Raw genomic sequence first — 26,431 nt, forward strand, 5'->3', positions numbered from 1 at the left:
AGGAAATACTTCTGGTTGGCAGGCTGTAAAGCCTGTGATGATAGCTGAATAAACCTAAGCCTATCTGGATAGCAGGAGGTAGAACCAGGTCGTGACATGCTGTGTATTTTCTCAAGGTGCTATATTCAACAGTTTTTCAGCTGGTTAACTTGATTTGCTGACCCCTGTAAAGAATTACTGAACCCTAGCAAAATGATTTTTGATTCATGAAAAGCTGTAGCTGGACTGGAACATTAAAATTCTTTTGTAGTTATCTAGTGACATTTACATACGGTCCTAAAATGGTTGAGAATAGGTGAGATTTATTGGCTAACAGTTCAGTGCTGGATCTTAGGTTTTTTTATTATATACTATTTTACATCAATTTATTCTTATTATTATAGTTATTGTCAGGCCAGAGGTGCGGGGCTGGATTCTCTGCTGGTGTGCAACAGCCCAGCTTTGGCTTGATCACGTTCCTACAGCTAATGCTTAGGCAGTAAAACTAAGGAGTTCATGCCGTGCAGTCAGACTCTGTTGCGTTCAGTCAGTCTGAATAGTTTTCTTGCTAAGAAGTTGTACTGCCTGCATCGCTGCTGCTGTCCCTTCCACTGCCCCGTTTCCATTACCTCCAAAATCAAATCACTCATTTCCACCGTGGTCTCAAGTTGAGAAGTATTTATAGACATCACTCCATGCGGAAAGGCCAAACATCAGGAGTGCATGCAGGTTTTTATGAAGAGCATAGGGTGGGATGAATTGGTGTTGAGGACTGCTGTGCTGCCTAACCTGCCCTGACCGGTGTGGTGCCCGGGGTCTGTGCGGGCAGAAGGCCCTGCAGGAGCAGATAACCAGCTGAAATGGGACGGCTCTGTTGGATTCCTTAGTTCATTGTTATTCAGGGTGGAAAAATCATGCTTCTACGAGACTCATGTCGAGCTTCAAAAATATTTGTTATCCCTTTCTCTCTTGGAAGTTGAGAATCATCCAGGCATTTGGTGTTTTTCTATATATACATATACATACATGCACATATATATTTCAGTTATAGTTATCAAGTTTCTAAATGTATATAATTCAGTCACTGTGATATTAATCACTGTCATTCTAGAAGCATATAAATGGCAAGAAATGATGGTAACAGCTAATTTAGTAGTTCATAGCTGGTTTATTCCTTGGATACCCGGCTCACTTTATTAAGTGTTGCCATAGACAAAATGAGAAAGGGAGTCCACTTACATTATTTATAGCACAGGAGAAACACTGAAGAAAGACATTTGGTGGTGGTAGAAGCAGTAATTTAGGCTGACAAAATTGTGTGTTATTTACTATGCTTAACTTAATTGATAGTTTCTTATTGAAGAAACGTGGTATTGTTAGATAAGATTATAAATCCATGGGTGCTGTGTGGTATATGGCATATTTGTCTGGTTTAAATTTTTGCAAGTTCTAACAGTTGTTTAATTGTGGTGAACGAATTACTTACGTTTCTTGTTCTTCTCCCTGACGATGTTCCCCTGAATTTTGTAAAGACTAATTACTGTCATCCCCAGTAGAGATGCTTTTTTACATCAGTAATCATTCACAACTTGCTAGGTGCCTGCAGCTACAAATCGGTCATTTAAGCAACCCTGGGAAGTGTTTTGTAATTTGTTTTTCACATTATACAGCCCATCTGGTAATGGAAGAAGCTAATAGTCATAAGCATATTATCAACTTGAAATCAAGCCATTTCTGAAACATTGTAATGACCAGTTACTTCAGCCACTGAGGTGACTCTGAGCATGCACACGTGTGCTACTGTGTGTGTAGAGAGGACAGGGGCTTTTTTCTCTTTCATTTTTGCTTCATAAAAGACTTCCCAGAGGACAGAAAGTCTCCTACTAGTGGCCTTCCTGCGCTTGGGCAGTGCGGTGCCATTTTCACACTGTGCCAGCTGCACTTTGTAGCTGCAGCCTCTCCACACCGCTGATGGTGCCTCGCAGCAGGGCCAGGGCATCAGGCCGTGCCCCCGAGCGCAGACAGGGGCTGTGGGCTGGACCCACGCTGGCGCTCGGACAGGCTGCGCCCTGGGGTGTGCTGTGGGTGTGGGGTGTCCCGTCATCCCTCATGGCGCCCTGTGCTGCGCGAGGCACCCTCCTCCCCACGGCACAGCACTGCTGCAGCCTCACATTTCAGAGGAAAAAAAATGGCAGTTTGAGAACTGATGTGAAGACCGATAATATGGACAACATTTAAACCAAAGGTCACAGCTTTGTTTAACTGACCAGGCAATTTCTGAAGGGATTTAAAGATTCCCAAGAAAAATGGTTCATATGTTGAGACCTCCTGCTGCCTTTGAACAACATTTCTGTCTGGAACAGGGTAGTGGCAAGTTTTAATTTGGGAGGTTGTTACTCACCCATAAGCTTTAGAGCCAGGGGAAGGGGTCATGGAGCCAACCGCCCAGAGCAGGACGCAGATCTGGCCAGGAAGAGGAGCCACCTCTTCGGGCAACCCTGCATCATCTGCCCTCGCCACAGCACTCCTGCCTGTACCACACTCAGAGGCTTCTTGGGAGCTGTGAACCAGCACAGACTCAGCATGAAACCGGTTTTAAAGGCACATTCTGCATTGGTCCATGGTAGTAGTTGGTACATTTTACAGCAGGAGTAAATTTAAAAAAAAAAAAAAAAAAAAAAAGGTGTGTTTTACTAGGTTCCACTGTTCATCAGAGATATTTTCAAAACCAGTTTAATTTAAATGGACTTTGAACAGAAGCCAACCAGAAGTTTACTGCAGAAATGCAGAGCAACTTCTCTGTAGGTCAGACAATACTTCTCTTTAGATTATAGCTGTGTATTTGGTGTTTCATTTTCCAGTGCTCGTTTGAGTAATAAGACAGGATAGAAAAAAAATTTTTGCTTATGACTTTTCCAATTTAGTCAATCTAGTTATAGATGTTAGGGCTGACCCTCTACTGTCCTTTCTAGTAGTTGTTACAAGGGAAAGAAACTTAGGCTGCTCTAAGATAAGGTTCAATTAGTGAATGAAATAGTCAATATTATATTTTTTTACAGTAGCAAGATAGCAAACTCAATGACCCAGTCTCTCTCCTTTTTTTTTTTTTTTTAAATGGCTTCTGTTCATCTGCTAGAAGACTTAGTTGTTCTGGGTTGAATGGTTTTAGCATCCTTCTCACATACACCCTTCCTATTCTAAAAGTATCAAATTATAAAACTCCCATACTCTGGTTTGAGAGTCTATTCCACAGCTCATTTCTGATACTCATTTTAGACCACTTTTATTTCCAGAGCTGTATGATTTCCTAAGCAGTTGCTTTCATGCTGAGAGCTGTGACATTTGATTTTTGTCTGTCCCATGATCACCTCATTATTGCTTTGATTTTAACAAATTCTGTGGTGTGAGTTCTTTTAATCTCTCCTTCCAAGCTAAATTTAGACAATCTTAAATCAGGTTTAAATGTTGAATTATTGCATACAAATATTAAAACATTAGAAGTGCACTAATGTAATCCATTCATATACCATATACTACAATTTAATGCTTCTGCACTAGGAAACTGGGTTAGGTATTTAATTTTACACCAAATTTGAGAAGTTGAGGGCTGATTTTTCTCCTTGTTGCAAACTGGAAGGAGCTAAGGGTATGGCTGAGCTTTGCTTTTGACTCACGCTCCATAATTCACTGCTGACACTTTCTGTGTCCATCCCCTTGACATGTTTTGCTGCCCGTTTTCAGAACAAGCCATCTGTTATGCTCTCAGTATATTTCACAATCTCTTTTATTCAAGTATGGTGAAAGCTGCTGAAGGAAGAGATTTTTTTGTCAGGCACTTAAGTCTGACTAAGTGGAATGAGTGATGTCTGGCTTTGCTCCTCAAGACTGAATGGTTTTATAATGGAATTAGACTGGGCACATCCGAACCAGAGCACTCCGGTGTTGTTCCTGCCTGCATGAACAGCCATTGTGATTCTTTCGAGCTTGTCATGATGAACCAAACTGAGATGGTATTCATCATATGAAAAATTAATTTGACAGGCATTTTTGCTACTAAGTTAGCACTAAAAATTTTACCAGCAATACTCAGGCTCTTTTGGGTGATGGCAAGTGAGTAACCTCATCTCTGGGCTTATTTGCACAAACTGCTGGCAATTAGGTGAGCCCTTTTAATCTACTTCAGAAGAATGCTCCAGAGGCATGTGGGTTTTGTTGGTTTTTTGTTTGGTTTGTTTTTTTAATTTGGTGGTTGTGCTTCAGAGGAAGGGATGCTGACAGAGTAATGGAGAACTGTTGGTAAATAATTTAAACCATGGTCGCCATCAGCTTGTTGAATACAGTCTTCATATTTTACCTTTTATGAGCAGTGATTGACTGTGAGTGAAGGTGAAGCTTTATTTTAGATTAGACAGACTTGCAGTGAGTCACGCTGCGTTGGTTTGCAGTTGCTGTTCCCAGCTTTCCTTGGCAGCTGTGCAGCAGGCCAGGCAGGCAGGGCGCGAGTGTGGCCAGAGGAGGAGGGGAGCGGTGTGTTCCCAGGGACATTCCTGGAGCCCTCGCTCCCTCCCTGCAGAGCCAGGTTGGTTCCACAGCCTGCTCACTGGGGACACGGCACTTCTGGCCCAGTCATGTTTGGGGTGCGTGACCCATGTGAACAGCCCACAGGATAAACACAGTAAACTCTGTGTTTGCCTTACTCTTCTTTCGGAAGTCAATCGGGTGTTACAGTTCATTTATTCAGTTTAGATATCATAGCATCTCCTCTGTATTCTTGAAAAATAAAGAAGTAATTGTGTCTTGATTGCTCATTTTTATTGGTAAAAGGAAAGAAACAAGCATGTGATTTAACACATGAACTGCCTCCCTCCCCGTTTCTCCTGAGTGACACAGCTGGTTTCTTTTCTGAACTTCTTTCACTGGTATTGTTTATAACTGAGCAAACCTTATTTCATGGAGGAGCACTGCAAAGTGCTCATTCTCTGAATATCTGTAGAGATTTTCCTCACTGTGTGAAAACTGCTGTAATGGAAGCTGGTCTGGCAGAAAGGTCACATCCTTTTAATGACTTGCTTTTTACTTTTCTGTCTCAGTAACAGCAATAGGAGAACCAAAAAGTCTTTGGGTCTTTGGATACTGGTCTTTAACATATGTGCTTTGGAAAGGAAATGTGGTTTAGGTTTGTTTTGGTTTTTTTTTTTCCCAGTGAGGAAGGCAGATAATGGTGATGCACTGTCAGATGTTGCTAACAGGACAGAGGTCCATTCTGAGCTGTGCTCGTGCTGCCAGAATCTGTTAAACTACATTGCTGTATCACAGTGTGGGGTGTTTTTTTGAGGAAAAAACGGAACAAAACAAAACAAACAAAACCAAAAATCCCACAAAACAACCCTCTAAAATTAAAATGTGGTTTTGTGAAATAAAAATTGTGTTAAAATTAGGGGTGTAAAGATGAGTACACTTCTCACATTGTCATCTGACCATCCCTTCAGTGTTACAGTTTATCAGGGGAAGGAGTGGCACAGAGCCCCTGGGTGACAGAGCAGGCTTACCCTCCTCAGCACGTGGCCCTTGGCTTGCCCATACCAAACAGGTTGCCACTGCTAAAGGCATTTCCCGTTGGACTGGAGTGGCTTCTCTGGTGTGTGTGTTGGGCGAAAGATTCACCAAACTCCTTGTGTGGCTCTGTGGGGGTGTTTGCTTCTGGACAACAAGGCTGGGTCTATTTCATGTCAGTTGGGTTAATTGTAGTAACATGTGCTCATGGCCTTTTGTTCACACGGGGATTTCTCCGCTGTTCAGGCCTGTGTTATGCACACACAGTATTTGGCAGGGCTGTCTGCCAGTTTTGACCACATCTCATGCCCAGCACATTCCAAATGTGATCCATGGCAAGACAAACATTGCACCTAGCTCAGCCTCTTGAGCTGCTTGAGCAGTTGAAACAGAGGGCATAGATGGATGCCTACATCTAAATGTTCTCTTATAAAATGCTTTTAAGACACAGCAAAATGATGTAGAACTCCACAAAGCAGAGGGCCCTCCAGGGACATGTTGTGGCTTTTGCCAGAAGGGTTGGACCAGATGATCCATGAGGTCCCTTCCAACCTGGTATTCTATGTCAGGTCAGATTGCAGCGCAAGTATGTCAGTTCAGAAATGGCTCGATGTTGCTGTGCAGTGTGATGAACACACCTCCTCTCTGTACTTACATGTGGTATTGCTGAGTGGGTTACAGTAACCTGTGTGCTTTGGCCAACATCACATAGGAAATGTGTCAGAGCTAGGAATAAGTCCTCTGTGACTGCCGTGTTTTTATGTGTGTGGTGGTTTGGTATTCACAAAGCTTTTAGATTCCCAAAAAACACTGTGGTTCTTTTGACAGTGTTGAAATAATGATTTCTGTAGTGTTTTGTTGGCCCAGGGTAACCAACCCTGACATGTGTTTACACCAGATGCACAATCTTAGTGATGCAAGATGATAATTTGTTTCTGTGATGTTGGTTTTTATCAGTTAGATGTATAGTTTTAAGTTGATGATGCTGTATTTTGTTCTCCCTACAGATGTGATCAGTAACTTCTCAGGGCTATTTGATTGTACACCTAATATCCAAAGTTAGATACCTGAAAATTTGAAGCGCAAATAAAACAATCACTGGACCTGAATGAACATGGTATGCTCTGTCCTATGCCTTTCTTGTTATTTTCCTAATTCTGTCACCACTTAAAGGAGACTAAAATGTCTCTGGTGTGTGTAAATCATCCTTTAGTAGTAAAGTAAACCAGTGCATTGGTTGATGCCAGGTGAAAGCATTTACCACTGGCTGGTGGTTGTGTGTGTTCACATCTCTGCTGGTTTAGGAATGCTGCTCCCAGGCTGACGCCTGCCAGAATGCTCACCTTCTGTGGTAACTTCCATTAGTGATGCACAGTCTCAGTTGTACTTAAGCTATTCCTTCCTTTCTACACCATCTTTCTGTAAATACTTTGAAAGCATTTTAATTCATAATTCTTAACCTACAGTGACCATCCTGGAACAAAAGATTTGAATAGGGGATTGTTAATAAAGGAATGAATACTCACAGGCCAGAATTGGAGGATGTATTTGTAGGAGAAGCTCTTGTGAGGGGAGGAAGTGTACCAGCTGTCTTGTACCAGAGCTTCAGCATTTTGAAAGGTACTGCCTGTTGTCTGACCACAGGTCAGATGCTCTTATATATATTCGAAATTAAAAAAAATTATTTTGCTGTTATTTGACAAGTAATTTTGGAGCTAAGTGAACTAATCTTTGCATAGCATTTTGATGCATTCCTCAAAGCTTTGTTCAACCCTGTGATGTTTATACTGTTTCAAATGTAGCAGTTTTCCATAATAAGGGCTAGTTTAACTTCCTGTTACTATGGCCATTAATCCGTGTAACGTATAATTAATATAGAAAAAGCAATATATAATTTGCTTCTGCAGATAGACCACACTATTTTATTTTAAAGAGTCTAGTAAAACTCGATGGTTTACCACTTAGGAACATAACTTAAGTGTTCAGAGTCCATGGTATTTCCCCAGAGTGATTTATAGTACAGCAAGACATGGAAAGCTTAAGAAAAGGGAGGATGGTTTGGATGGGAATACTTAAAATTTCTTGGCAGATGCTTACTGCTGGAGAAGCTTAGTTTTTTTCTCTTTCCTTCTGGGAATAAGAGATTTCAAGGAGGAAATGGCTGATCTGGGTTCCCGGGAGTGTTTCCTTGAAGGGAAGCTTAGAGAGCAACCTCATTTACATTGCAGACCACATCCCTGTGAAAAATGTAGCATGCGCTCTTAACCTGCTGAGGTTGGCTGGTGCTTTTGGGAACAGAGCCACCGCTGCCTGACAAGAGCGGCTGGCACCACTGCCCGAGTGGGGCTCCCTGTGCTGCAGAAAGCTCGTTGTTGAGTGGTAATAAATAGCCTTTTTCTGTTGGAGAGATTGGAGTCACATAGGTGCAACTACAAACTTACTTTCTTGTTTCTGAAAACCAAGGCTGAAGACTTGCATAAGATTTAAAGCATTCTGGCATTGCATGAAAAGTGCTATTTTGCTCTTAACAGATGAACTTTCAGGTTTTTGAAGTGATATTTAGAATTCTCACAAATGGTAGATGCAGACGGGCATCATAGTTGTTATATTTTAAAAAAATACTGAATTTCCAGCATTGTGAATTGTTTATGGGGAATCATAAACAGCACCAGGGGGAATCATTATACTTGAATTTCTGATAACAGCTCTGAGTTTTTTGTCTTCTTTTGAGCAGAGCTTCCCAAAGACCTGATTTAATGCTGTGGTAGGTAGATCTTTACTAAGGCTCTGCAGGATTAAGATCATACACTGTTACATCTGCAGAGTGCAACTTGCACAGAGCAAGAGTCAGTTTTCAGGGATCCTGAAAAGAGTTGGAGGCTTCCGAGAGCTTCTGGTTTGTTTACTTTTTATAATCTTTGTCCCTGCTTCGTGAGCTCTAGATTACTTTGTGCATGCAAATATAATTAGTTTGGACATCAATACTAAAGTTTTAGTGGCCGATTGGAAATTTATTATGGACATGTTTCATCTGTATGGCAGTGGGTTTAGCTGTATAGTAGCAGTGCATTTGTGGCCCCCATTTTAATTATTATATGTCTAATGTACCGTGTTGCCCAAGAGGTGTGTTTTGGAAAAACAGGAAAGCCAAAGCATGGCAAGTGTCAGTTTGGCTACCTTCCAACCAAAAAGAAATTTGGCATTGTCCTCTAAGGACTTTCTGTGTGTTGATGTTTGCCTTCATTTTCTTTGATGCTCAGCTTTGGCCTGGATAGGCAGTGGAAAATAAATGCCAAAACCCAGAACTTTGGCTCTGAAATGGGTTTTCAGGAACAAGACAGTCAGTAGCTATTTGGAAGAACAGTGCTGAAGCACAGAAGTCTGATGAGAGCCACCAGCACCTGAGGGTCACTAAGCGTTGGGAACTTAGAAAGTTCAGAAACTCAGCAGATAGAAATACATCAAGACTTGCTCTAAAGTCCTTTCTCTCTAAAAAGAGATTTACTGCTGATAAATCCCCTGCTGCCCCTCTCCCTTCCTCCTCTGCTGTGTTTGTCCTAAGAGGAACCACAAGTCCCAGCCTTGGTCAGAATTCTGGTGGGAAGCAGTTTGGTTTAACCTCCAGTAGCTCTGGGAAGAATTGTGTCACTGCTGCCAAGAAAGAGCATGGCGAAACCTGGAATGAGACAAAAGTCTGTGCAGATTACTGTCCTTATAAAGGAAATATCTTGCTGTTATGAAGCAGAAAAATATTTTTAAAAGTTAGATGAAGAACTTTTAGGAACAGAATTTGCAAAGACAACATTTCAGAGCAGGCCTTTGAAAGAGATATGGTAGTCGCCAGAGGGTGGCAGTTGTATATGAAGACAAATTTGGTCTGTTCTATGTTCTCATTTTGTGATTAACAGGCACAAACCTGCCTGAACTGTCTAGATTTGTGGGGTTTCTTAGTCCATGCACTATTATTTGGGAATGTGTTCTCATTTCAGGACTTGTTGCAAGTGGTTTTTCGTTAACAAAACTCTGTAACCAAGATGTCTCATAAATTGCTTCCCAAAAGTAAGAGATTTCATTTGGATATTCTAAATAGCCTCAGAGAGAATCAGTTTTTGTGAGACATCCGTGTTTGAATGGACCAAGCTAAATCTTTCATCAAAATTGGCCAAAGCCCATAAAGAAAAACACACATAAAATTAATTGAGCTTTATGTACTTGAAACCAAGGATTCAGTCCTGCTGTGACCACTGAGCACAGAAGAGGAACAGACGGTTTGGGAACAGGCAAAATTTTGTGACCTTTACTGTCAGTGGTAATTGCTAAATCCATATGGGTATTTGACGAAATAAGAAGTATCATGCACAAGTGGCTTCTGAAAAACATGATGCATCTAAGAAATAAGTTGATGAAACCTTTTTGTTGGGAATGTCTTCAGATTGTGCTGGAAGGTTACAAACGCAGTGTGCCAAGTGCTAGTCCGTACTGGAAATCCGGACACAAGGGCTGTGGTCTGCTTTCACCGCAGGGCGACTTTTACTCTTCTGTGAGATCTTCCAAGCAGTGATACAAGTTGTTCTCTATGAAGTTTGCTTTTGCTCAAGCATAGAAGTTCTTAATCAAAACTGTATGGGAGAGAGGTGCAGGAGTCTTAAAACAATTGTCTGGTTTTGATGTTTTAAAAGGAAGAATACCCTGGAAGGTCAGTTTTAATTGATGTTCTCTAACAGGAGAAAGGCAGTGATGAATACACAGTCCTGCTTTTGTCTTTGAAATGTATATCAATAAATCATGAAAACGTTTCCCTTCTTTACTGAGCTGGAAAGTTACCTTAGAGAAAGTGAAAGGACTATTTCAACTGGTACCAGGATCCCAAATCTACAAACCCCAGAATTCTGAATTTGCATCAGTAAATAAAATTACATACAATAAAAAGATTTCATTCAGAACATGAAGTGCATGACATCAACATACAAATACGTCATTAAAAGCAGAGATGATGTAAAGTAGGTTTGTATTGAAATCAATTCACTAAACCATAACACAGAGAAAGGAAAGAAGTCTTTATTTTTCTTTTTTCTTTGTTCATTGACATTTTCCCACTGATCTTAGTGTAGTGCTTACCACTCCCAAGTTGCTTTTGTCTTTGTCAATTACTAACGTTTTCCTTGGCCTCCTGATCTCCCCAGTCTTCCCAGGCAGGGGGTTGGTGGGAGGGAGCATGCCCTCCCCGCCTGCAGTCCTGGGAATGTCTGCAGAGGAAACCCAGAGGCGCAGGTGATGGAAGTCCCAGCTCTCCCCTCCATCGCCAGCGGTGTGGATGTATGGACTGAGCAGCACGTACAAGAGATGAACTTTGGAATTCCTGGGGAAGTACTCGGCATGGTCACTGCCCCTCTCTCCTCATTGTCTCTTGAGCTGGGGGATGCTTGGGAGGATCAAGTCGGTCTGTTTCTCATTGCTGTGGTGCCCCGGTCTTTGTGTCTGCTTTGGTATTGTTTGCTTTGTCTCACAACTCTGAAGGAAAGCATCATCCTTGATTTGTTAACCCTGTTTTTTGAAGAAGTTGTTCTGATTTTTTTAAAGGACAAGAAGGTGATGCAAGACAAGTGTCAGCATTTTGGAAAGTGGGATACATGAGTGGGTCAGGTTAGCCATAACCCTTAAGTTTTCTTGTCCCTGGTGCTTGACTACAGACTTCTTGGGGGTTGCAGTTTTGGTTCTGTGTATGGTTGAATAAGATCTAAAACAAGCACAAAGTCTTGATCTCCCCTCCTGGACAGGAGTAAAAGCATAACCAAAGGGTGGGTTAAATTGGTCGCTCCCTAGGAAGTCTGGTCTGGCTGGCTGTTCCCACCCATATGAAGGATAATTTTGGAAAGCTGTGTGTAGCTTTTTACTAATTGTTCACATGATTAACTTAATTAGTTAAGAAATTTCCAAGACATCAAAATGACACAGGCATATTCTTATGCCTGAGGGGTCAGCGTGTATCTCAAATTTGTGAGTACTTGGAAAAACAAAAAAATTAATTTCATCTTACAGGTAGATTGATATCAGAAATGACTTCCAACATGGGAAAAGCGAAATACCTATGGATGGGGGACCCCACTTAACAGTATTTACCCTGGCAAAATTCCCTTTGGCTTTGCTGACAGTGCTGTTGGAGTGAAAAAGTCTGAGTTGACAGGGAACAGAAAGAATTTTGTGGGAAGCATTCCTTTGTGCTGTGTGTAGTTCAGAATGTGTTTTAATATTTTGGGAGATGGTACTTTCGATTAAATACGGAGTTAAAGAATTTGGTTTGATAATTTAACGTGCCATATGTTACACCAAAGTCACCTAGATTTTAGGTTAAAAACCGGCAAAATATACCGTGCCTGATGTTTACAGACCCATAAGTAGAAGGGCTTTTCATTTTTAAAGCCCAGTTCACTGAGTGACAGTGTTTGCTTTGAGTGTGGGAGCACAGAAGAAAGGGAAGGAGATGGCTGATAAGAGAAGAAAATAAGACATACTTAAATGGATTAATAGGTCAGAAGATTTGGTTGAAAAGAAAATAGTCATAGTGGAGGGGTTTTTAAAATATATATATATATATATGTGTGTGTGTGTGTGTGTGTGTATAAAATGTTTTATATATGCCACACAAGCATAAAACGGGATTGATATTTGTTTCTTACTTTTTTCTTTTTTTGTAATCACATTAAGAAAAAGATAAAAACTAGTCTTCAAAATACGAGACTGATAGTAAAAGAGTCTGTCCAGAATGTATGAAAACATAATGGAAATTTAGCATCAAACTGGTATTTCACTAACTAAAAACAGAGAAAGAAACAAACAAACCCCAAACCCCCACAGTTCTTCCCATTACAGAAGTTAATATGTAATTTTGAAACTGTCATATCCCAATCAGTAAATAAAATATCAAAGAAAAAGTTGGCAAAAAAGTCATCTGTTTTTTAGGGGGCTGGAAGTGGCCTCATTGTCTTCACTAAGCTCTGCTGCCTGCTTGACACTGCAATGAATCAAGTCATTTATTGCAGTATTGAAGTATGGGCTTGCATAAACACACTTATTCTTGAAAACCTTAACCTGTATACTTACCAAAGCCCAGATAAGAAAATGTATCCTCTCGTACCTAAATCCATACTGAAATTATATTTTGTACTAAGAAATTATGTACATCTGTCTGTATGGTAGAATTAAATATTTTGCATGTGCTGTTAATCACAGCATTAATAAGATAAGTAGAATATTAATTCCAGCTCATAGCTGAATTGTCTATTTCCCTTTGTTTAAATCTAAAATCAAATAGTAATAGCTCTTTTGTGTCACTAAACTCCATGATGTGTTACTGCCACTGAAATAAATAAGTAAAGTGTGTGTAGGAAGGAGAGGGTGGTTCAGATGTTTCCCTCATATTCATTCCTTTTTATCTTGTGCATGTCTGTGGGTTTTTATATATATACGTACAGACGTGCATATAGTACTTAGCTGAGTGCTTCAAGCTACTACCTAAATCTCTTCAGGAATCTGAAAGGACAAACACATCTAAATTGTTATAAGGATTTTAGTACATACTCAATTTATTTCATTCTAGTTTTTTATTTGAAATCAGCTGTATTAATGAGTTGATGGGATTCCCTTTCTTATAGAAATAAGGTGTGCAAGTACTTAAACAGGTGAGTGAATTGCTCAGCTTTGCTTTGTTGTTCCCAGATGCAATTTTTTAATTGCCAGCCTTATAGATTGACTTTGGTATCTGAAAACCTAGACAAATCTTTGTTCATAATAGCTTTTCGGCAGGCCAAATGATGCTTTCATTTACACCTGTGCAACTGCGTTAGCCAGCTGGCAGCTGGGGCAGAGAGAGTTGGAAAAGGCTGGTTATAGATAAAGCATGTTTGATAATGAGTCAGTGAGAAGCAATAAACCCAGACCCTCTGTGATGTTTTATATTTCCTTCCAGAGCATAGTCACAGTGCTCGGTGGTTCAGCAGCACTTGGTTTTCTCCTCATCTTGTTGGACACCAATGATGTCCTGTGCAGAGGGTGGTTATCAAACCACTGTGAGTGGATAACACAGAGCACGAGGACAGAAGGACCAAGTGTGAAGCTGGGAAGTGTGTGAGGAGGGGAGGGCTGGGGTAAAAGCACCCCTGCTTGGTTCTTTCTGCCCTTACCTTTATGTCTGAATTCATTGAAACAGCGTGCAAGCACCACTGGGGTAAGACGTGTGTAGTTTGGAGATCCAGAGAAAACGTGTTAGCTGGATCTGGTGAGCTGGGGGAGGATGGGAAAGAAGCCAGGAGTGGTGTGCTGCTGCAGGCCTAGTTCTCCAAATACATTAAGCAGTGTTGTGAGGAATAGGATGATGCATGAATGGAGAATGTCATCAGGTACCACCACAGCTTCCACCTCCTCTTTCAGCTGTTCAGGCCAGAGAAGACAGCTCAGAGAGGGCTCCTGCTGTCCATGTATCCAGGAGGACCAAGTACTGGAAAGTTCTACCCAGTGATGCTGCCCTGGAGGTGAAGAAATTCAGTGTGAGCAAAACATGAGTTAGCTATCAGATTCTAGTAATCCGTGTGAAATTCCAGGGTGGGAGGGAGTGTGTGTCTTAATGTTTGTTGTCCTGTTGGATCCCCGCCATGCACCCAGGAACAGGAAAAGTCACTTTAGTGGCAAGCCATTCTCCCTAGCACACCTACACCCTCACCTCTCCCTTCCCATCAGTGGGTTTGATGCTGGTGCTTCAGAGGCACGGGGTGTGATAACACATCACATACAGGGGCTGTAGGAAGGCATAATGCAGAAATCATCTTTCCACACTCTGTTTCTCACAAACTGACCAGACGATCTGTAAGGCAACATGGCAGGAGTGCCAGCTGTGGGCAGCGGCACAGCAGTGTGAAATCTCAGAGCTTTGCCAAGGTTGAAAGATGATAGCAGGAACTTGTGATGAGACGAGCTGAGCAATGGTGAGTAAGGGCTGCCCTCTGTGCTCTACTGGTAATAGGAGAGTGCATTTGTGTTCCAGATGAATGCTTTAGAAATGTCTTCAGAGCATCAGCTGTATTTGCATACCAGGAACAGTGACGAATCCTAAATTCAGTATTAAAATAATTCAGATCGTCTCCAGTACCCACTTACTGCTGATAACAGTACACACTCAAGAAATTGAAAATACAAATGGTGCTAAACCAATGAGATCAAATTCATTATATTGAATCTAATTGCAACTTAATTGCTCCAGATTTATTCCAGCATAATTCTATTAGTATCAAAACTAGAGTAGCAAAGTGATGTGTCAGGTCTGTTGTTTGCAGATCTCCCCTAGAGCTCATCAGCTTGTATACAATTGCATTAAAATTTAAATGACAAGCTGCTGCCATCTTTTTGCTTGGTTTGAGGAAATCTGCATATGTTGGAGCCTCGGGGTGATTTAAATTGAAGCAGTTGAGAAAAATTTCGTGTAACAACGATACAAGGAACGTAGTCAAATATTAATTGTCTTAAACACGTCAGCACAATTTGTATTAATTTAAGTAGGAGAGTCATCAGTCCTGTTGCCTGGTCAATATGGTGAAACTTTGATGAAAGCTGCAATGTGGTGCAGTGTGATGCAGAAGATGCTTTGAATCAATGTAATTGCTGACTAAATGATTTTATTATTTAGTATAATACTAAACATCCATACAGAAAACTACTGTGATAGGTTCCAGCTGAGAAAATATGAGTTGTAAGCAATGCAAGTCTTGAATGTGCATGTTTTATTTTAGTAGGGTAGTATTTAGAAATTCTTGTGAGACTCCAGCATGCTGGGCACAGTACAAGAAAAGATGACAGGGTGTACTTCATTGTTCCACACTATTAATACATCGTACAAAATGCAACAGGCAGATAAAATAGGCCAGTGGTAGAAGGGCAGATGGGGCAGTCAGCATGGAGTTCCAACATTTTGTCCTTTTGCACGCATCCCTTTCATACATTCATTCTCTCTCAAAAAGGTGGACTTGATTAGCTTAACCCAAAATAAAAAAATGTGCCTAAAACCAGCTGTGAAAATTTATAATTTTGAATATTAGAATATTTTAATCAGTATGATTAGGTTTCCCACTGAGAAATCTCATCATCTGCTGTAATAATATTAAGGCAGAAATGTGCCGATGAATTGAGGGATAGGAAAAGATTCACCTAAGATCTCATCCTTATCCCTGCCCCCACGCCCCCCTGAACAATAAAGACTTGTTCACAGCCATACAGGTTGTTAAGGTGTGTGCCTGTGCATGGGTATTTTATATGCCCATTTCTGAAGCACATTTCATGAAGAGATAAAATACAAGGAATTGTTTCAGCATATTTCAGTCGTCATGTTGCATATAGTTTGCAGTGTGTGAACTCCTGTTACAATAGCTGTCTGAGGTGGTTCGTCCTTGAAACCTGAACTTTCCTTCAACTTTCTCTGTTATTACTTTGCCTGTAAATCTGTCCATAACCCTGAACAACATTGTCTTTGAACTCCAATGCATCTACTCAGTGAAATTCTCATCCAAGCTTTAATCTTCTCTCACCTTGATATATTTTAACTTCCCTCTTTATGGCCTGGCACACAAGCTGAATTTAATGGTGATAAATGTGTTTCTAAGAGCAAAAGCTATAAAGTATACTTCAGAGATTAATCTAAGGCAAATCCTCATTCCCAACATGTTAAACTTGGGGAAGTTTGAGCTGAGAGCAGCTAAGGAGTCAATGGTTGTATCTTAGGCTCATCTCTAACACCAAGCCTTTCATTTTTTTTGGTGTTCGTTTTAAAGAGCATGTATTTATGTTACATGTCTTTTCTACCACAGAACATTTAGATCATCACTGGAGTAACTGTCTCAATTTACCTTTGTACTGTGTTCAAGATCAAAGTGTTGTTTAGTGTGGAAGTATTTATGGGGAGGAGGAGGAGAAGCAAATCAAGACCAGAAAGCAAATCTTTCTGGCTCATCCTTCCTATTTGCATTTTAGGGAATGAAATCATACGTGCGCTTCCTCTTTCAGAAGGGAAGTGGCCACCATTTTTGCTTTCTGGCAGCATGCAAATCTATCAGGCTGTAGCAAAACCGGCTTATTACAGGGCTTTGCTCCTTTTTAAAGAAGCCACTTGTTTGCTGGTAAAATTAATAATTATCTGGCTCCATTTTGCAGCTTCTGAATTATGTAGAGCAGTACAATTTAGTAATCAGTAAATTGGAGAAATTGCTAAAATGTTTTCAAATATGAATCATACCTGTCATTTCTTTTCTGTTACTGGAAATTGAATTATTTTGATGCATATGTACATTTAAATTAGCTGTTGCAATTCAGAAAATGAAGGTTTTCAGGAGAGTTTCCTTGATGAAATTTACTTGTAGATTTGGCCTGGGCCAGAGTTCGTATTATTCCTGTTCTACATATTAAATGTGCTTGACCTAGAATTCTTTCTAGGTGGATCTTAAACCCACGTAGATGGTAAGAGCCGTAGGGTGCAGTGAGCCCCTCAGAAGAGGGTCTCTACAGATACATATGTATATGGCTCTTTATATACAGCCTTCCTACAAATGTACGCAGACAAATTACTTGTCTAGGAAAAACACTCCTATATCCAATATAATTCAATAAAAGTGTTTAGGCGTATGCTTAAGTCTACTAAAATTAAATCTTTAAGAATAAATTTTAAGCTTGTGTTGTATTCGTTGGATTTAAGCATGTGCTCTGGTGCTTATGAGTCAGGACCAGTTGCTAAGTCTTGTATCTTCTTCATAGGAGATTGCAAACACTGAAATGCAGAAAAAATTGCAAGGAGATAGGTACTTGTAATCAAACGAACCCCTAACAAGAGGCCACTGTTTTTGGGGATTGGTTTGTTTTCATTCTGTTCTGCTTTTCAACTCTTTTCCTCTTAAGAAAGCACAGCTGGAGAGCATTAACTGAAAACAAATGATGCTGCAGAATATTTGCTTGTTCATTGCTGATTTTTCGGCTTAATGCTGCTAAATGATGCCTGATTGAAGTTTTAAACTGTATTTAACTGCATTTAACACTTAAAAGCCAAAGGTATCTGTAAAACAATCCTCCCTACCCAGCCATAGACACGCAGAGGAGGAGCAGGGAGGTTTACCCCTGAGTCCTTCCCTCTATTCAACCTTTCTTGCCTTCCTTTCTCTCTTTAACATATTTAATTTCAAGTACCAAATTTTTGTGGGATGTGGGTTAGCTCAGATAGAGAGGGGGTGTTTGTGTTATTTTTGTATTTTTACTTCCCCACCCTGTCTGCTAAAGCAAGGTGCTGATGTGGTACAACATAAAGCTTTATTTGTCCTAGTAGACAACTGCTGGAGACAGTGGCTGTTTATCAGCCTTGACTGATAACAAAAGAATCTCACCATCTGCCACTGTTATGCTTTTGAAGAAGTGAGCATGATAGCTTCCAGCTGTATGCGAACAAGCTGCATGGGTGGGAGGGCGATGTCGGAGGGGCTGAAGGAGGGTGTGCGGGTGTTCTCTGCCTGCATCAGCTGCTAACGGTGAGTTTGGAACTGTATCTCCAAAAGCCAGTATAAGTTTGATAGTGGTCTGCCAGAGCCCACTGCCCTCACATGGGTAGACATGGGCGTTAGACAAAAATGGCAGTGCTCTTTTGAAAAACCAGTGTTCCCTTTTGAATTGCAGAATTCTTGAGAGTGGTGCTCTGGATCGCCTCTGCTGTGATGTTCTAAGGTGCTTTGTTATCTGTGTTTTGCTGGGTTAGGCTGCAGGGTTTAAGGACATCTGTGGGAAAAATAGATAAGTGATTTCTTTTATCCTCTTATCCTTTGACTGCATTTTCATTGCTGTTAGGAGATTTATTAGCATTTTTTATGACTGGTCATAGCCTGTGTTCTTTAATATATTATTTGCAATTCCATTTCTCTAGATTGTGCCATTGAAGGAACATGACTCAAATTTTCCATCAGTTGCATCAGGGAAGCCATAAATATGTCACAGGGGGTGTATTTATGTACCTTATTATGTGGGGGAAAGAATTTGGCCTGTACCGTGTAAAATTAAAACAATAATTAAGCTTTGGCAGAAAGGTTGGAAGGAAAACTGCTGGCTTACATATATTTGTATGTTTATTGTATGTGGTAATTAAATGCTAGTTACAAATTCCTGTATTAGTACCTGGAGGAAGGAGGAAAATTCAACACAAAGGATTAATAAAACCCCCAACGTGCTGCAGTCTGGAGTTGTGGGCACTCGACTGCCATGATGGGGAACAGAGGATTGTCTGTTGAAATAGGTAGGTGTCAGGTACCAGAGTGGTGACAAGCTGCGGGGAGAGCTTTCCCTGCCCGCCCGGCTTATGGGAGGCCCACCAGGACAGGGACAGTCTAAGAATGTCATCTCGTGTTGGATCCCCTTTCCGTGACAAAGGGGTAATCTTCTGGGGACATGATCCCTCCGAGGATGATGATGATGATCGTTGATTGTGGCAAAATATTAGATTAAAATTGAGCAGTGAAAAGAAGTGCAGGGCAGGAACTTGAGTGATGCTGACTTAGTGGTGGCAAAGAGGAGAGGGCAGAAATGGGCACCGGGCCACAACCACCAAATATGTAACGTATAGAAAACCTTCCGCCCAATGAGGACACGTGCAGAGGCATCACACGGTTTGCAGGACTCCTCTCTGCGCACATACTACTTTTGCAAGAGGTTACTTTTCCCATTCTTGAGGCGGTGCTGCTTCACCTGGCTGCTCTGCCGGGCGAGGGGCGTTCAGGGTCACGGCTGGTGGTGCCGCCGCGGCCTCGTGCACGCGGTTCTGCCCTCCTGGCGCTGCGGCAGCACGCAAAGGCGCGCCATGGCCATGGCAGCCGCGCCTTCAGTCGCGTGCCTGTGCAGCTGTCTCAAGACACTGTGGTGGATTTTCATGGATTGTTTTGGGGGAGTTCTTTTTATTGGTTTGGGTGGGGTTTTGGTGTTTTTTTTTGGGGGGGGGTTAATCTGAATTAATACGAACTTTAAATATACCTTACAGCAGTTGAAAACAGTAACATGGATCACCGAATATAAGTGCTTTTTAATAAATTCAAATTTGGTATCTTAGACCTATAAAATAAATAAAAAAAATTTTTCTTAGTTTTTGGTGATGACAGTTCTCACAATAACTTCCTTTGTTTTTTAGTCACCTTTAATTTTGCTATGCGGTCTTCTTTTTCCCCCAGACAACTTTGATTTTATAAAATGAGATAAAAATATGTTCTCCATAGATTAATGAAAGCCACAAACATTATGTGTTGTGTTACAGCTTCAAAAATTTCTTTTAAAAAATGAGTATTGCCGTTTGGTATATAACTGTTGTGTGCTCAAAGCTGCTCTTTTGTCTGAGCCTTATGTAACATTGCAGTTAATAACATTTAGTGTTACAGGATGCTGAATGACTTTAGTATCTCAACTATAAAAGCCTGTTTACAAAGATGAGGCAGTCTTGTTGGAGTGCCAGATTGTTAAATAACTCCAGGTTGCCAAAACGAAATGAACTTTTCAGCTGGTAATGATGTGCAAATTGCCATCGCAGATGCATATTTATTGGAGAACTGCTCACAAGCACATAGTTGTTTCTGGTTACAAATGCTTCTTTGCCTTTGTTCTTAAACCGTTAGTGATACCATTAGAACGAATATATCTATATATATAAACACAGCTATTTTCTGTTATTAATAGCTGGATAGCTACTAAATAGCTATTTTTATTTAATTGATTTAATTAATTTATTGAATAGCTATTTAAGCTATTTTTAAGCTCTTAGCTATTATGTTAAATAGCTATTTAAGCTATTTTATACACCACTGGGTGAAATGCAGCTCTGCGTGAGAAGAGCAGCTGTTACTGTGCCTTACCCCAGCTCCCAGGGGTTCAGGTGTAGGCGTGCGTGGGACTGTAGTGTGGGGAGAGGATGGTTTCCAACAGAGTACCCTGCACGGTGACCCAGGTGGGCCTGTTGCAGATACACTTCTGAGAAGGAGTGGAAGCAATGGTCTGTTTCTTAGTTTTATTGGGGGTTTGGGGTTTTTTTTGTTTACTTGTTTGTTTTTTATGAGCTGCCTTGTAAACCACTGGTACAAAATTGGGAGACATGGGAATTAAACTTGGACACATAAGCAGCAGTATTTCTTCACTGATTTTATTTCTCTTGAAAAATAGTTCTCTGTAGTGTGTCAGTTATGAGGAGCTACCTTTGGGTGAAGAGGTTTCATAGTAAACCTGAAATGAGAAGACGGTTCCTTACAGTACGTTCAGGATGGCGAGGGGAGCTGGCCTGAGGCTCAGCACGTGTGTTACCCAACAAGCTGTAGCTGCACTTTTCTCTCTGACTCTGCTGGAGCCTGAGAGGAAGCGCTGGGTTTCCTGTGCAAAGCTTGCTCCCTTGCCCTGGAGTGTCTCGCTTTGAATTTCTTAGCCTGGTTGGGAATTCAGTACAAAGAGCCATTCTTGTGAATCATGTTTTCTTTACAATTTTGCATTCCAGTTCAGCAATTCATTCTTCCCTTTTCTAATGGCAAGAACATTACTGGAGTTCACGTAACTTCAGCAAAGTGGCGGCTTCGTGTTCTTCACCGCCCCAGTTCCATTCCATTGTGGGTTACTCTAAAAATACAGCACTTATAATGCACATTAGTATACAAAGTACTGAGATGTTCTGGCAATCAGTTAATATCCCTGAATTTAAAGGTTTTTCAAAGGTAAGTATTTAATGCTGTGAAAGAAAGACTTTTTCAGTAGCCAAATTACAGCTTATCATGTGGCTTCAGAATATTCATCTTCCTATCTCTTTCATTATTAGAATATTCCTTCTCATCATTATTTGTATGACCTCAAATGGAGATAGGATTTCAGAAGTACCGTTTTGAATGTGTCGTTGAGTGCCATGAGTGCACAGGACACATCCAGTCTGTGTGTGTGTTTTAGGCAGGGTGCATAGCAATAGAGGGTCAAACTTTTCCAGAAGGACTGAGTTACTTCTGACTGAATTTCCTCAAAACCTGAAGCACTTTCAGTGTTTCCATGTGTGTGAAGGAGACAGTTCAGCCCTTACAGCAGATGATGAGCAACCTCTTTGCAGCGGCCCATTTCGTTGCCGCCATGCCGTGCTGTGCTCCCTTCGTCCCAGTGCCCTGTCCCCGAACTCCAGCGCGGGAAAGGCCTCGCCACTGGTGAGTCGGAGCTGCGGCGGGGGCACGGCCAAGCCCGGGCTTGGCACCCTCTGCCAACGCCAGATGCTGGCACCCACTTAAAGCATCTCTGCAGTCCCCACTTGCTTGTGTCCAGACCACCGGGCAGCAGCACTCTGGCCCCAGGGCCGGGGCCCTGCTGGGCTGGGGGAGGCTGCGCCGCTGAGGCTGCCTTCCCGCTTCAGGGCAGGTGCTGCTGAGGGAGGGTTCGCCCAGGTGCCAGGGCTGAGATGCTCCAGGCTGCCCTGAAGTACCGCATCAAAGGTCTGCACAGTCTTATACAAGCTTTCTTCTGCCTCTTCCCCATATTAATCCAAATGTCTCCCCCTGGAACTCGCCCAGTTTTCAGAAAACTTAAAACCCAAAACTTGCTCTTAAAACCCAAAACTAGTTCTTAAAACCCAAAACTTGTTCTTAAAACCCAACCTTTTTTTTCAAAATTGCAAAATATGTAGTAAAAAATGTCAGGTATGATGGATGGGAGAGTGCTTGCATTAAGGTACATACCAAAAATTTAATAGTTCTGCTCAGTAAGACCATCTGAAAATTGTCGGTCTTTAATTTTAAACAGTTTTACATTTATCCCATAAACTATTTTGAAACCTAAAGTGGTTTCCTGAATTTAATTTTTGATCATTTAGGACTACTCACAGCTGCAAAAAGTTTTTACTTAAAATGCTATTATTACAATTTTTCCTCAAGTTCTTGCAGCACCCCACAAAACATAACTTTTATTTAGTATTGTAGGACAAAACTGTTCTAATTCTGTTGTAGGTTTGAACTTCTGTTGGATAGAAAGGAGAATAAAAAAAAGTATAGTTAAATTTTCAAGTTGCAAAAACATGTTCATTATGTGTAATTTAGCAGCTGTTGCAAACACTTGGGGGCATTTTCTTTAGCATTTGAAAATTCCCTGTAGAAGTGAAACAATCATTTCAAGCCTGAAAAATATTTTAACCTTTCCTTAAATTGTGTTTTGAAGTTTAGGATTAACTCTGTGCCTGGCTGCACAGATGGCTATATTTTACATATTCCTTTGTCTAGGAAAAAGAGACCACATGGTCAGTTAATGGTTTTCAACAGTCTTTCTTTTACATCTTCTTAATGGGACCTTAGAGATCTGGGAAGATACTCAGAAAATTGTTGTTTATGGTGTAAGACTTTTAAGATGTGTTGTATTCTGTGTCCTGGAACTCATGAGCTATTTTTGCTCCTACTTATTAATTCTGGTTAATGAATTTTACAGCATCATCCCTTAAGATTTAACATTCATAATTCTGGTATGTAAAAATAAAAACTAAGATCACCAATGTATAGAAAGTGTTACTTTATTAGTGGAATGGGAGGGCTTTTATTTTTTAATCTTTTAATAGTCAAAATCATAGATTAAGTGAATTTTTAAGGAGAAGTAGACTCCTCATCCAAGTCACTGAAGTGGTTCTAAAGTTAAATAAGCTTTTTAGTCTTTGTACAACAGAATGCTTTCTAAGCTTTTTCTCTAGACACTTTCAGGAAACACCATAGTGAACTGTGGACTATACAAATCAAATATGATGCTGGGATAAATGATGGAAAATCCATTGTCAGTGGTGTGTCACCAGAGCAGACAGTTATAGCATATAAAACCAATCCTTAAATCGGATATTTTGTGCTTTGTAATGATTTTTTTTCCCAGGTAGGTTTTAAAATAATATCAGCTAAAGGATTGGTAGTTTTAACAGAGTTTGTGTAAATTTGCATGTTACACATCAAAGAACACTTAATAAAACCACTGAGTGCTGTACAGTGTTGAGCATTTGTAAGTAATCTGTCAAGTTTATAAAGGTTATCACTATAATATAGGCACATGACATTTTTTTTTTCTCCATTTGAAAGTACTGCTAAGATTTTAAAGGTTACCTACTGTTTTATCATGTGAAGAGGAAGAGTTTCCTGTAGTCCTTGAAGCTCTTACCCTTTTAAACCCACATGTGCGACTAAATCCATCTGGTTAAAGTTGTTCTTGAAGATAGTTGTAACTGGTTAAAGACTTTACAGCTTTATTCCAGTTCCTGTTGCAAAAACTTTTCCATGGCAAACTCTGGAATCACAGAGATCGTACTTGCTACTGTTGGATGGAAATTCTGTGATGTTCCTGCAGTTCTGTGTGAGTCTTTCAGGCCAGCATGGGATATAGGAGTGAGATGGTTTGAGATGCTGAAGATGAGTGTTTAGGCCTCCAATCTTAAATGCTATCAGCCAGGCATTTCCAACAGATACTTAATTCACTTCTATTAAATTAAACTAAGAGCATCTGCAGATGTTGTTTCTATATTTTGGGGGTGTTTATGTATATATACATGCGAACACACACCGTGCCTTCTAGTCAGCTGAATGCTTCTCCCCTAATTTATTCATGAAGGAAAAGCTTAAATTTCCTCTAGATTTTTGAGGGTGTTTTATTTAGTTTTTTGCTTCTAATGGACTTCCTAGAAAGAAAGACTAAGAGAGTGCTGCAGGAAAAGCAGTGTTTGCTGAGAAGTTTGGTTACCCTTGAATACTATTTCCAGTTCCTAAGACACAGAAGGAGCTGGTATGTAAAGGTCAGAAGTTGCCAGTGTAGTTCACATTAACACAACATGACAAATCGTGTGTTATAAACAAAGTAGAAGCTCTTCGTCTTGTTAGAAATCTGGAAATGTAATAACTTCTCATGCTGCAATTTGCTAAGCTGGAAGAGTGGTTTGGGATTGTTTTTTAAAGCCTTACAGATAAGGGAGCTCAGTCTGAAACTTTGCAGTCACTTATGAGGGGTGACACTCATAGAATTCTGTCTTTGCTTCTATTGATCATCTTAATTGCCTGATGGTTGTCAGGTTTTTCACAAGACCATTACTATCTTTATGACTGTTTAATACAATACAGAAGCTATGTTAATAAATAAAACACTGCCTGTAAATGGAGATGCTGAAAAACTAACTCTTTATTTTCTTCTGTTTTTTTCAGCGGAACCCCTGCCTTTAATGGACTTGTGCCGAAGATCAATTCGTTTTGCTCTTGGCAGAGACCGCCTGCATGACATAGAAATTCTACCTTTGCCTCTGTCTCTGAAAAATTATTTACAGTACCAATAAGACGTCTAGAACCCTCTGGCCTCACATTGGACTACATCAATGCAAATGGCAGAAAATTGTTTACAGCAAAATATAAATCTTCATGATGGACACTTAAGTGTTATTTAATTTTTAATATATTTTTTTTTTCTGAACCAGTGAAAGCAGATCACTGTGGGGGACTACTAAAGAATGTGAAAACATTGATTTGATCAAGATTCATGTATTAACTGTTGCCTGTTGTGTTTACAGTCCTGAAGGCCATTATTCTCATCGCTCATATATTGGTTTATCTTTGTTGCCTCTGGTAAATGCCAATAGAAAATCCGACCTGCAAGATCCACTGTCATGCAGGACAGAGCATTCTTCAATAACGTGATTTTTTTTTTTCTTTCTTTCTCCTACACCTCAACCCAATAGATAAAAATAAATTAGCAAAGAAAAAATCTTGACAGTAACTTTTGAAAAATATTGAAACCTTGCCTTTGGTATCCAGAGTTGTTGAGAGGTTTGAGTGTTCAGCACTCAACGTTATCAGGCCTATGTTATCTAAAAGTTCTAACATTTAAAAAAGCAGATTATTGTCTAGAAGAAAAAGAATATGTGATTTAAAAACATGAGAGGAAAAGAAACTGGTATATATGTCAGATCAGTTTTTGGACGTGGTAGCAGTAAGATGCAGTCCATGTTTTCAAGACCAAATCTAGTCCCTCCGAAGTTCTGCAGTTTGTAACAAAGTGTTCACTATCCCAAGAATTTAGGATATTCATATTTTAGAAAGCTTGTCACTTTTTTATTTGAACAAATTTATAATTTTTATGTGGTATGAACTCTAAGTACTTGGTTCTCTTTTTAATGTATGTGTGGTTATAATGTTTATTTATCTGTTTAGAGTCTGTGGAGTTCTCATTTAACTGTTTCCCATCTTGGGGTGACTGATTTTGTTTTTTTCCCCAGCTTCACCTGAAATGTATTAATTTTTCAGGCTCATCCCATTTTTTAAGATGCTGCTTTCTATTTGCATTTCTTACACGTTTCAAGTTATCTGCCTGATCAGTTATCTAGTTTTTAAACTGGAAGTTGTTGTTGTGGCAGGACGTCAAATGTTTAGACTGAGCTGCCTTCAGCATATTTTAATGTGAATTTACTGATGAATGAGGAGAAAATTTCTAATAAAGTCTACTGTCCAAAATAAAAACTCATGTCTCCTTTGATGAAGTGTTAATAACATAGCACTGCAGAGCTGAAGTTCACTTTCTCCTGCAACTTTGCAAATATTTCTGTTCAGCACTTCTTTGGAACTGTTGCTTTGGGTTGACATGCAAGTGACATCGCAGGCAATGTCACATCCTGTTCCTGATTTACCCACTCACTCTGAGTGTAGCTGTACTCTTGCTTTTAACACAGTTCTGGCCAGAGACCTCTAGACAAAACCTCAGTTCTGTGTGAAGTTGCACTTTGAGACTCTGCTTTTGGGGTGGGTTGAAGTTTGACCGCTGTGCACTGATGATGCAGACAAAACCACTGAACCGCAGATGGCTGCCCTGCTTTCAGTCACCCCAAGGAACA

The 26,431-nt window shown here is 40.4% G+C and overlaps 1 protein-coding gene across 1 annotated transcript in view; it reads left to right on the forward strand.

The window, feature by feature from the left end:
* SPSB4 (splA/ryanodine receptor domain and SOCS box containing 4) overlaps positions 1 to 26,063 on the forward strand; it is a 93,002-nt gene extending 66,939 nt beyond the window's left edge. Inside the window, exon 3 of the mRNA XM_026855286.1 lies at positions 24,756 to 26,063. Within this exon, the coding sequence (XP_026711087.1) occupies positions 24,756 to 24,883 (128 nt within the window). The 3' untranslated portion in view covers positions 24,884 to 26,063. The remainder of the gene's footprint in view (positions 1 to 24,755) is intronic.
* The last annotated feature ends 368 nt before the right edge of the window (positions 26,064 to 26,431 follow it).

The sequence above is a fragment of the Athene cunicularia genome, assembly GCF_003259725.1.
Source record: "Athene cunicularia isolate RWA chromosome 9 unlocalized genomic scaffold, athCun1 chr9_part1, whole genome shotgun sequence".
Classification (NCBI taxonomy): domain Eukaryota; kingdom Metazoa; phylum Chordata; class Aves; order Strigiformes; family Strigidae; genus Athene; species Athene cunicularia.